The following is a 13140-nucleotide window of genomic DNA, read 5'->3' on the forward strand; positions in this document are numbered from 1 at the left end:
GTGCGAGGTGTGTGTACTCATTAGTGTTTGCGCTCTTCGCAGGGATCTTCACCACCCACTGGCAGGCGACGACGGAGCCAAGCTTCATCACCCGGACGAAGCCGCCCAAGCCAAACAAACCGTCCAAGAAACCGATCCTGTCCATCACGAACAACATTCAAAGCACCGTACTGAAACCAAAACCATCGGTGCGTATCGGAGGCTAATTACGTGCGATAGGACACTTTGTATTCGAGACGTTGTCCGTTGTCCTCGCGCTCGGACTTCACTTTTCCAACGACTTAACATTTGGCTGTTTTGGGCACATTCAAATAATCAATTTTAATGTTTGTTAGTCGCCAGGTCGTATGATGATAATCGATCGATTTTACCATTAATTAATTTTTTCGTTTGTTTACGTACTATTCTATGAAGTTGGGGAACGTGTCTATTGACATAACAACGCATCAAATTGGATATCCACAGACAGAAAGGCATAGAAATAGGCTCATCTGATCTCCAATTCAATTTTAGGCCAAACCGACAAAGCAAAGTACCAGCACTACGACGACGACGACCACCCCGAGGCCCACCACAACAACCTCTTCCAGCACCACGACCACCACCACCACCACTACCAGCACCACTACGACGGCGAGTCCCACAACTTCCGGTTCGAGCAGCTCAACAAGTCGCACGCCCGGCGCGGTGTCTGACCCATCTGTGATTGACGTCGACGAAGTATCGCCATCCATTTCGTCCTACACGACCGCCCCGGGCCGGTCAACGATTTCCGCGGCGAGAAACGCTGGTAAGGGGCAGTGGTTCGTCCATCCGTCCGTTCCGACTAACTAACGTCACTCTCATTACAGACTGCGGAGTGCAGACGATGGGTCGGCCGGAGACGCGGATAGTGGGCGGCAAGAATGCGCCGTTCGGGCGCTGGCCGTGGCAGGTGTCGGTCCGGCGGACGTCTTTTTTCGGCTTCTCGAGCACCCACCGGTGCGGCGGAGCTGTCATAAACGATAACTGGATCGCGACGGCGGGCCACTGTGTCGACGAGTAAGCATCCGCGGACGCCGTGGCCGAGTAAGCCTCCACTCGTTTACTAATTGGGGTTCGATTCGTCTTTTTCCGGGCCACTTGTCGACTTGGGCGCTGCAGCCTGCTAACGTCGCAGATTCGGATACGGGTCGGCGAGTACGATTTCTCGCACGTCCTGGAGCAGCTGCCGTACATCGAGCGGGGCGTCGCCCGGAAGGTGGTCCATCCGAAGTACAACTTCTTCACGTACGAGTTCGACCTGGCACTCGTGAAGCTGGAGCAGCCGCTCGTCTTTGCGCCGCACATCAGCCCCATCTGTCTGCCGGCGACGGACGACCTGCTGATCGGCGAGAACGCCACCGTCACCGGCTGGGGGCGGCTCAGCGAAGGCGGCACACTGCCGTCCGTCCTGCAGGAGGTAGGTTGGGGTCCGCTTCCGGCGGAGGTGGCCCAAAATTTTGTTATTGAATTGCATTGTGGCCTTTGTGGGTTACGGAACGGTCCGTAATTGCAGAATTGCGAAATAATGCCGAGCCCCGGAAGGGTCGGTGATGAAGCAAATTGAGTGAGCCTAATGGACCACGACTGAGCACTGTGGTGTTCTGGCATGCCACATAAATACTGCACCACACTGGTCACGGTGAGTTCGCCGAGTGTTCCACCTTCATTGCAGGTCACCAAATTCGCTGACAAAAGTTCTCTCTCGGGGGCCCTAGATTGGCCATAAGCGGTTTAGACGGCATACGGTCCTTTTCTACCGTTCATGTGGCATATGACAAGGCATGACATGTGACGTGCTCTACACACACTAGACTACAGTTTAGACTTAATACTTAAACTTCCCCTCGGGTCACGACCCTTTGTCGATGAGGTCTAATTGGCGAATGACTCACGTATAATGAAAGATTCTTTCTCGAAAGTGATACATTAGCCACCGAAACCACGCGCTCCTCATAACGCTCGAATGTGTGTCAAGTGAGAAGACCTATTGAGCACTGCTAAGACACACGGCGGCCGTGGATTCCTTCACGCAAAAAGCTCCACTCGATTCCAGAGCTACAGAGCTGAAAGCTGCAATCCGCCGGGCGTCGAGGGCAGACTAACGGTGGTTGCACGTACAAGGATCTCGGGAGGAAGCCCACACGAAGGGCAACAGGACTGCCGAAGGAATGAAACGTTCTTCGCGCACATTCCTTTGTTCGGTTGCGGTTTAAGGTACGGCAGCCACTGGCGGTATCTTAATTATGGACCGGTTTCTCATTTACTTTTGGAGTCGCCTTTGCCGTTTCCCTGCTTTCCCGGTGTGAACGGATGTTGTTGACCCGGGGAAGGTGTGACCCGTTTTCGAAGGGTGCGCTTACTGCCGACTGGCGAGTTTTAATTAACAGTAACGCACAGGAAGCAAAATAAAAATGCAGCACCAAAGGATGCACGTTGCACAATAAAGACTACAGGACTAATGGCCAACGCATGGTATGGAGGATGCCAAAGTCAAAGTACTTAAGGGCCTCATAGAAAAGGGGGAACCTCATGATAAAGTGATAAAGAGAGAAAGTTATTTAAAAAAATTAACTTTTTACATTTTATATTAGTCGTACGCTCATTTGGCATTTATGAGACTACAATCGAAGTCCTGTTCTGGTTTTACTACATCTCCTAGCATCGCACTATATTTGCGATCATTTGACCTGCTGATTTAACATCCCAACAAAAAAAGACATGATAAGAGTAATACGACAACGAAGAAGCCTCTTGGTTTTCCGAGTGTTTTCTTATCTACAATTGTCGGTCCCTTGGTTCCCGACGAGGGCCCAATTATTTCTTTGACAGTTTGATATATGAAGCTGTGACGGCAGTCTTGCTACGTTTCTTTCTTCGTTGCTCTGTTATAATTGGTAAGACGTGAGTCTTGTGGAACTTGCCCTGAAGCCAATTTATCTATTATGTAACATTATGTTTGTACATTTTTCTTTATTTCTTGTTTGTTTTTATGTACATTGTTTATTCATGCATTGAACGAATTGACAGACGCGTATTCTCTACAGATGTATCTCACCTATTCACCCGCTACGGTGGGAAGCAAAAGTAGAGGTTTCAGAGTTTCGGGATCCCACCCACAACCCAACGAATGCTCACACCGCACCGTTGGAATTAATTAAACTCGTACGAGCGGAGAATGCCTAACTTTTGTGCGTTTCCTTCCTTCCTTTTCCGGGTTTCGCATCTTGTTTCGAATTTTTCATACGAATTTTCGCTCCTTCCGGCACCTTTGGCTGTTGAAAGCACGCTGTCGTCCTCGTTTGTATGTATTAAAGCGCCTCCATTGGTTCCGACACGATAACATCATCACGTCGGAGAAGAAATTGAGTCGGTGATGAAATAACCCCGGCCTGGCCGGAGCCAACCGTACCGGTCCCCATTTCGGTTCGTTACGCTATCGGGGATGGATTCGATTTCCAACTCCGTGTATGATTTCGGCCGGGCCAGGCCATCGTGCCACTGATTGCGAGCCGAGAGCCGAGCCGAGTGTCTAAGAAACGGAACGCGTGGCAAAGAAAGTAACTTTGGCAAAGCCGTGATTTGTGCTTATCTGGAACACGAATCAGGCAAAGTTAGCGTGGCGTTTGCTCTCGTTCGGTGGCGAACTTCCCCGGATGTGGCAGGTGAACTCAGGGTCTCTAGCAAAGGGCTACTTCGCCACTCGCCGAAGAAGTTAAGCAGCAGCGGGCGCATGCCGGGTGTGCCAACGGTGGTGCCACGGGGATGTAAACGATGCCTCCGAAAGGATGCTGGCCATCCTGGGGACGAGTTGATGTTGCGCGTCTCTCCCAGGTCCGATGGGCACGGAGTTCGGCGCTCGGCAATTGGAGATGTTTGCTAAACGTGATCCAATAGCTGTTTGACCTAAATCAAGAAAAAGGACACCAGGGCCGGCCGTCGAACGCTCTCGCCGGGCGCTCACCCGGGGATTGATTCTTGTGCCACGGAAAAGGAGTGTGGTGCAAAATTCGTGAAGCTTGGTCCGGTCTTGATCCGTGATTCCTTGTTTTTTTTTTGCGCTGCTCCATTCGTTCCCCAGCGATGGCAGGGCAAAAAACGGAAAGCCAAGGCAGTGGTAAAATGGAACGTCAACCGTTGAAAGTTTTTCGTTTTGTTAGTTCGCTTCAAACACCACATTGCCGGGCACGTCGCCCGGTGAGTTTGTTGGTGAAGTTGTGCAACTGAAGAAGATGATTGAATATTTACGATACTTGGTCGGAGTTTCGAGTGCACAACTTTTCAGTCGAGCTGCAGTTTGGGAAAAACGGAAAACAACATACATTAAAAAGGTTCTATTGGTTTCATTGTTTGTTTGCGAGCGCTTCAAACTGTGCAGTAGAGATTTATTGTGACAAACTGTGGCCGAAATAATAAGAGAAGACAGCAAAAACAAAGGAGGATGATGGCCAACAGAAATAAATAATAAACAATACCAGAGCTCGTAAAATTAGTAATATTTTGTTTAAAGTGACTCTAAGCTTCTTAAAGTGTTCTAAAACTTAGAATGGTCCAATTGGTGTGTGATGGAATTCACAGAACAGGGCTTTCGATTCTTTATCCGTTTCGTGCCCAAACTCTTTCCGTGTTTCTGTTTTTCTTTGGAGATTTTTCCCTGTTTTCTCCGTCCGCGGACTGTTGAGTTTCCCGACGGCCATTAGTTCGGTTTTAAAAAACTGTTTTTTCTTCTACTTTGAAAAGGGCTTCCGGCGGTCGTGATTGCGTTGCTGGCGCACCCCACGGATTAACCATTTGATGGAAAGAGAAAGAGAGACGGCGCCCTGAAACGGTTCTCTTCCATTTAACCCATTTGCCTGGCTGAATCATTGTTCTGGAACTGTTCGGGGCTCTGAAAACCCGGCCTTCGTCGGTGAGACAACGATGGATTGCAACGTGTTTTGCTTTGGACGAAAAACCCCTAAATGGCCCGCGGCGCCCTGATGGAAAGAGGCAAGAAAACGAGTTTCCAGCTCCCGCAAGTCTCTTCTCACTGCGGCGAGTTATTTTCTTTGGCACTCGCGGAACTTTTGAAATAACTTTCAACTTTCTCCCGCGCGGCTACGTGGCGAATATAGGAAGGAGCTATTGGCTGCGGCGGAGCTGGTGGCACGGCGTGTGTCGGAGAGCAACTTCCGTAAATCTCGTGAAGTGGTGTTAATTGATTAGTTTCGCGGAAAGAGAATCGGCAAATCGGGTGAAGGGGCAGCGCTCCGTGCGCATTCCGGTGAAACAGATTCCAGCATCATGAGTGTAGGTAATCGAGCAGTGATAAGCTCTCCATAGATACCCGATGAGTTCTACCTCAAGGAGGAGCGATTCTTTAATGAAACGAACAAATTCGAAGAGAAGTTGGATCCGGCTTCTTCGGTGAACTATTGAAAAGTGAATCTCATCCTCTTCATTTTGCTTTAGTCCTGAGAACTGTCTGGCTGAATCCAATAATTTATGGTGGGGCCCAGAAAGTAGAATTGATTTACTATAATGAGTAGCAAATAGTTCAGGGAACTTACAAGTTTTGATTGAACATTTTAAAAGGTATTAACGTTTTTCTTCGTGTATGAGTCGGTTAAAACGGCAGCCCGTTCGGATTGATTCGCCAAGTTTCTTCCTTCAGAAGGACATCAGGAGAAAGTGCACTAAATTAACGTCCACGGTGGAAGGCTGGGAAGCTTGCCATGCAATAGCCATGCATAGCTTCGCCGACCCCTAAGCGTACCTTAAACGGCTCAGTCGATTGTGGATGCACGAGGTAGAATTTAAAAATGATACCAACAAAGCCCACGCTGTTCGGCGTACGGCGCATTTGCGGCGATCCGAAGACTTTGCCATTTCTCTACATTCCGCTGTGCATACTTTAGTTTTTCCCGCGGCGATCGGGCTACGTTCGCGAGCATTTGCCAAGTCCCGCCACCCACCAGGGTTGCCGCAAAAGAATGGAGTTAGGATTCCTGCAGCAGCCACCGGGGTCCTCGGGGCGAGTTTGTGATATGGCGCTCGAAAGGCATTCCGTAGTTGGCAGCGAAGCACCGCTAGGCGCCTTGGTCGTCCCATTTTCCTTCCAGCATCTTGTAAAAGGCGATGGCCTGATGGTCGCGATGCTGCCGTCGGCGCTATCGGCAGCCGACGATCGGCCGCCCAAGGAATGAGTTGAGAAAATCATTTCGAGAACCTCTTTTCATCTTTGGCTGCTGTGTAAAACATTCCTGAACGGGACCGGGAATGCATCGCAATCCATCCCTTCTCTCCATCACATTTCCGGTGAACCGAGCGTTCGAGAGAGAGAAGGAGAGAGAGTGAGGGAAAATAGATCGCTTGCGTTTTATGGTTTAAGAACAAACGCGAGGATCATGCTTCGAGGTAGAATGCAAAGGAAAAAGTTGGAAAGAACTCATCGCCGGTTGCATATCCATCGTCGCCCGTTGGGGTCGCCTTTCAATGCGAATAAATAAATTGTTTTTCTCAATTAGTGGCAGAAAGCTCGTCGGCTCGGCGACCACCAAACGCTCACCCGGCACCGGAATGACGGTGCAGAAGGCAAAAGTTCTATTGCTTCACCGACCGACCGACCGACCGTTTTCTTTGACCTTCTTTGTGCTGGCTCCGGAAATATGTGCAAAATGTAAGACGCGAAAATTCATGACCTCACGGCGCAAGTCATTTGTCTTCGGCGATATGAAGGAGTTAATCGAGCACAATGAGCACCGACAAAAGCACCGGGAAACTTTTCTCGTGTGGCTTCATCACCATCATCATGTCGACAATGACGCGAGTGCAAAAAAGGTGGTCTGTGGTCTGAATGGTTTGTGGTCTGAATAAGTTGGTTTGCAGTACTTCGGTGCCTTTTGCGTGAAGTTATTTAAGGGTCGGCTGTTGGCGCAAATGTTAAACAAATGTGTTTACCCCACCGATGGGAGGGAAAGTAATTAAAAGACAGTTGAAAGTTAAAAAAGTTAAAGAACGAACAGTAAGAAAACGAAATTTTATTGATTTTCCGTGCCAAAAAGGGCTTCCGGCATCGTTTAATGTAGCGAGATAAGTAAACCACAACAAAAAACAACAGTGACAAACGATAAAAGGCCTCGGCCATTGCGGTGTCCCGGTGAAGGGGATTATTGAGCGCACTGATTTCAATGCCCCCGTTTTTTTTCTACAACCAACGATTTTCCACAGACGATGCCACAAGTTTTCCAACCTGTCAACACTTTGCGTCCCTTTCTTTGCTGACCGGGTTTCTACTTCAATAAAACACTGCAAACGGCCACGACGGCGGTGATGGGCCATTAACGGCGGTCGAATGTCTCTCTGATTGCGGTTTCTGCTCGGCGTCCGGTTTTTTTCCGGCCATCCTCTGGAGTTAGCTCCCTCTACCTTTCCGCGAAAGGTCGCGTGGAAATGAACTGTCGAATGGAGGCGAATGGGGCGAAACCGAGGAAAACCATAATCCGGCCGGATTACCATCTTGGCGATGGTCGTCGCGTGTGACGGAGGCCAACATTTTAAAGCACCCCTAGCGTAGCGAGCGAGTATCAGGCTCTGTTTTATGACAGAGTCTTCTGCAACCTTCTCCGGGTGGGCCTCTCACCGGACGACATGCGAACGAGATAAGCGATGTTTCGCCTCGGTTAAGTCCCGGCCGCGGTAATGCGCACGGTGCGGTACGATAATTAGAGCGAATAATAGATTTATTCATAAATTAAGTTGGGACTCGCGAAGACGCTGGAGCGTTAAAATGGATGGCGCAGAAACTTTTGCGCCGGGCACGGCCAGGGATGCGCCACTGTCACTGGCGCCGTCGCTTCGACCGGAAATTGTCCTGCCTTTTCTGATCGCAGCCCAAGATGTCGTTAGGGATAAGGCATTTATGTGCCTTTATTTAATGGTTTGCTTCGTCACGTTTATCCGATAAGTGCCGCCATTCCAGCAGCGCGGCTGATAGCGAACGCGAAGAATTATGACGATAAAAGTGAAGTGACGATGCGCGGGAGCTTGGCGATGGAGTTTATCTCTGCTCGCCGCCACCATCGACGTGAAACCGATTCAAGTTTATCCCGCATTTGCCTCGGTTCGCGACTGCCGAGCGGCTCCATACCTGATGAAAGGCTCTTTGGGAGAAGTTCTTTGAATGGCACTGCAAGCCGCAGCCGCAAAGAGGAAGTCAACTCGGTGGCGGGTTTGTCACGTCATAACTATAAATATATCGGATATGAAACGAAAGTAAACCGCAGCCAGTTGACGTAGGACGTGAGCGCTTTTCATGTAAACGCTGGAATACGACTCCATGGTGCCACGGGGGGCTAGTTGCCGTAGGGCAGGTACAGAGTTGGGTCCGAGATGGAGCTCCCCTGGTGAAACTTGTCAAACGAGGACTTAAAAGTGCCACAAAAACCACACAAAGGCGGGTGCAGAAACAGATATTATCACGTGCACGGTGAATCGATTGAGCGCCGAAGAACATCGTCACATCGCGGCGTCACGCTGCAAACCGCAAGTGGATTGGAAAAATGTTTGCATCTCCCGGCCGCCCACGGGACTCGGGATTTTCCCGCCCGACTGCATCTCCCGGCCGCCCACGGGACTCGGGATTTTCCCGCCCGACTGGCAGCTATCGGCGGTGGCGGTGGTATGAATTTTTCGTCCTATTTATCTTCCATCTTTGCTGATGCCTTCTTCTTCCGTCCGTGATTTTCCGCAATTTTCCCACACACTAAACTCGTTACCGATGTCGTGCCACACACAGAGGCGGCTTATATCCTGGATCCTGGATGCCCTGCGGCCCACGGCACCGAGCCGTTTGCGGACGGCGGGAGCGAAATCGAAAATATTTTTCAAATAGACATCACACCAACGCGTGTGAGGTTCAATGGGGGGGCGCACCATTCGAGGCGTTCGCTGTGTCGTGTAGTCACATCAGGAAGTGGACATTTTTCTTGCGGTCAGGAAAGTTCGACGAAGGTACCGCCAAATCTCACCAAATTCCCATCGACATCGGCGAGGATGCATCCGCGGTGGTGCTCGGTTGCGAAAGAATAACAGAATCCGGGATTGGCCCGTAAGCTCCCGGGGGCACACATGTTACTACGACGTGTGAATGGGATTGAGTGGGCCGACACAAAAGCCGCGGGGAGTCAGAAGCCAGCCGCCAGAAGAAGGATGTGTGACTTGAGCTACTTATTGGCTGATGTTATTTCCTTTCTCTGTGTGCGCACCGTCTGCGTATGGGTGTGTGTGCGAATGCAACACAGTTGTGCGCTTATTGATTTTTGTGAACCGACAGAAAGCTTCATTTTTCACAAGCATCACCATCAGCCGGATGGCGAGATGGACTGACAGCACAAAATGGTATCGCTTTTGCGAGTGTGGCTTGAACCGCTTTTACTCGCTGAGTCAAAATGCTTTTTTTTTGCAAAGAAAGATTAATTATTCTTTAGATTATTCTTTAGAATTATAAATCTTAATCTTTCCGCTTTCTTTAGAATAATAAATCCTGCTTTACTTTCTTATTTTCCAAGAAAAATTTCGCTTCCAATCCAGGACATACAAAAATGTTTGTTGTATGTTTTCATTTGTATTGATGGTTCTTTTATTTTTCATATTTATCCTTCATTATTTTTTGTTTAATTTGCAATCAATTGAAAACATTGGAGGTATGTTTTCAATATATTTGTTCTCATTTTAAATTGGACAAAGAGGAAGCCTTTATTTGACTTATTTTATCGTATTTCGAAATGAACTCACTTTGCCGACCAGTCTTGCAATAAATAAATAAAAAATGTCTCAATTCGATCGTATTTAACAACGTTCCCATTGTTCCCAGCATCGAGCGGAAGCCGCACATCTTTGAGGGTTGTTTTCTCTTGAATACGGTTCGTTTCCCTAGACTCAAGATGGGGAGTAACATCACACGAAAACCCACGAAATAAAAAGTAAATTTCGGTAGAACATAAAACCCGTGGCAGGAGTTGAAAAGTCATGTCTATCGTCTTCCAACGAAGACCCTCGGGGGTGTTGCGGCTACCAATATTGAAATAATACACCCCACCAACGTATTTCTTTTTTATCGAAGTTCTGTGTTTCTAGAGGTGCCGCACAAATCCCACGGGCCAAATTGACAGCCTCTCGTAATGGCACGTTATACCCCAGCATTATGTTGCACTGGGTGGTAATGATAATGAAAAAAGCGATTCATTTCATTCGACGTGTTCCGAAGAACTGCGGTCGATTCGGGCCGTTGGGATTTTGGGAAATCATATTCCTCAAAAACGGAAAATTGTTCCGGTCGCTGAAATGGTGATGGCTTCGTTCTCAGAATAACGGCGCAGTAAAACCATTAACAGCGAAGCCACCAACGGAACTCCGGTGCCTAACTATCCGTACACGGTTCCGATGGGACCTAGCAAAACACGGAATCATTTGGGCGTAATTGGAAATTTTCCTTCCATTTTCCACCACGGAACAAAGCGTCTGGCTTTGATTAGTACATTATTTAATTTATATCTTATTTCTCATTCGCCATCGCGAACTGACGGGCTTCGTGGTCCCGTCCGTCAAAAGCTATCACAGCTCACACCCGTGTTGGCTCCTTGACTCCGAATTCAATAGAACGGCCATTGTTCAATCGACTTTTGAGTGTTTGTGGTTATGACAAACTACTCAGCCTCCGGCGAGTACCAATGAGTCCTTTTTGGAGCAATTGAACGCAGGCAGGAAAGAAAAAAAAACGGATGGAAAATTGGTTCGTTATCCTGCACTCCCTGAAGCTGGGCCTAACAAAGCCGCCATACAGCAGAACCATCCGTAACGCATCCAATCTGGCTCCGTCTACGATCGGACGGGTTGCATCTAATTGTTCAGCCATCTGAAGGCAATCAATCTTCGTGGAACCTTTTCTTCCGCCGTCGGAGAAATGCCGGCTCGACGAAATCGACGACAACGATATCGGCGCGTATCGTGAAATCGTTAATGTAAGCTTGATGCTATCGAGCCCGAGCGTCCCGGTGGGTTCTCCATTATGCCAGGCAGTGTCCTTGTACGCCGTGTTCGACAAGTGCCGCTGGCCTGTTCGGGCTTTTAAGAGCCCTCGACGGCGGAGCACAGAAAACGACTACTACGCGGTGAAAGTGCTGCCAGTCTGAGTGAAAAGATGCAACTTTTCCGACGTCCGTGAGTAAAACGGTATCCTTCTAGCTCAATCTGCCTGCGCCCCCGCTGGTGCCCTTCCTCGCCAGCAGCACCATATAAATGAGCCTCCATTTGTCATCTTTCAAAGCCAGCCGCTCTTGGCCAACTGGCACGATGCTTTCGCTTTTTCGCGCAACAGACAGGTGGTTGATGCTCACGTTGCGTTGGGTTGAAAACTTTTGCCATTCGACCACCCCGAGAAGCCGAGCCTTAGGTCGGGATGCCGGAGCGGATGCGGATTAAATCCGTGCGGCCTGCCACCGGTTTGATGAGCACGATGCGAGATGGATACGATGTGATCCGGGTTCAGCTTCATATTCAAGGACCGAGGGTGGCTGCCGGCCTGTCGAAAGCGACACCTGGCTCGGGAAGAAGATCTGAATAATCCGTTCAGCTTAGCCCTTGCTCACGGGTGTTAGCACGGGTCTTTATTTGCTTTCTCGTGCTGCTAATTTGATATCTCTGTGTGTCGTCCGATTTTTATTTGCTCAGCCGGTTTAAGCGCCACAGATGGTATCCGAGATCCGGTTCGGTTGCTGAATGCGATCTAAGAACATAATCCGATAATCGGCTCTAAACTTAATGAGTCGAAAACAGAGGCGGGCTCGTTTGCAATACAATGTTCTGGCATGATTTGGTGGCAAACGAAAACCACTCGTCGAATGTTAATGCAATTACTTTGAAGACAAACATAATATGAGTCTTTTACCACGTTTAAAATATAAGATCTACATCATTCAAATTAACGAAATTATCTATATGTTCATTAACTTATACGCCTTTATATTCACGTTTTACAACATGATAATGTATTTCTAACGTGTGCTAGCTCAGCTCAGCTCCAGGTCACCAGACGATGCTTAGGATTTAGGGATAACACTTATCAAATATCCCCCGGAATACGGACAATGCTTAAACTTATTAGCGACCCCAAAAATACTAATAAAGCGAAGCATTTATTCAGACTGAAGTAGATTAGGTGCGGTTTGTGCGACCCCCATTAACGACCCACGGGGTCGTTCCGCAAATTTGGCGGATGATGAAGCACCATGCGCCTCCATGTTGACCACTAACCGGTTTCGGTCGGTTCGGTGGTTCATTGGTAATTAATTGGTCTGTAATAGTTTGGGTTTGATCATTTAGCGAAAGCCACCGCTTTGATGTCCCGTAAAAAGGAAAGCGATAACCGCGATACCGTTCAAGGGAACACAACCAAAATTCGAAGCTGAAGTCAGCGTAAACTTCTGCGATTGTCACAAAAGATCCAACATTTGCGGCGAAGTTACTCTAATTACTGCAGTTTGCTTCAGATATATTTTCCCCCCCTCATCAATCGTTTAAATCAAAAACCATATTTTATTTACCATGAAATTGCATTCTGATGCCCGGCACTTCCTCTGACCACCGGAAAGCCTGTTGAATTCCGGCTTCCAAGTGGCACGACGGTGGGCGCGTGGTGGAATATTTATTTCGCCGTTCGGAACAGTTGGTAGCTTCATTCATTTTCTCGTTAGCCCGTGGCCCGGTTCCACGGGCTAACGGTTCCCCGCGCTGTCGCTGCTGCCGGTTTGGCTGCGCGCGGCATTCCATGAATCATAGCCGGTCCCACCCAACCTTGCATGAATTATGGAGGCTGCTTATTATTCATGGAAAAACCATTCGGCCGCCCATTATTTCCCACTCACCGTTTTCTCGTTCTTTGCTCTTTTCCCACGCCACTAGGTGTCCGTGCCGATAGTGAGCAACGACCGGTGCAAATCGATGTTCTTGCGCGCCGGCCGCCACGAGTTTATTCCGGACATTTTCCTCTGCGCTGGCCACGACACCGGCGGGCAGGATTCGTGCCAGGGCGACTCCGGCGGCCCTCTGCAGGTGAGTGTTGCCAATCGCCAAGCGCTTAAA

At 48.9% G+C, this 13140-nt stretch overlaps 1 protein-coding gene across 1 annotated transcript in view; it reads left to right on the forward strand.

The window, feature by feature from the left end:
* The window catches only part of LOC128269910 (serine proteinase stubble), a 34199-nt gene that overhangs the window by 20847 nt on the left and 212 nt on the right, over nucleotides 1-13140 (forward strand). The window contains exons 4-8 of the mRNA XM_053007314.1: nucleotides 43-188; nucleotides 514-790; nucleotides 852-1041; nucleotides 1144-1441; nucleotides 12961-13110. Of these exons, the coding sequence (XP_052863274.1) occupies nucleotides 43-188; nucleotides 514-790; nucleotides 852-1041; nucleotides 1144-1441; nucleotides 12961-13110 (1061 nt within the window). The remainder of the gene's footprint in view (nucleotides 1-42; nucleotides 189-513; nucleotides 791-851; nucleotides 1042-1143; nucleotides 1442-12960; nucleotides 13111-13140) is intronic.

This window comes from Anopheles cruzii, chromosome 3 (assembly GCF_943734635.1).
Source record: "Anopheles cruzii chromosome 3, idAnoCruzAS_RS32_06, whole genome shotgun sequence".
NCBI lineage: Eukaryota > Metazoa > Arthropoda > Insecta > Diptera > Culicidae > Anopheles > Anopheles cruzii.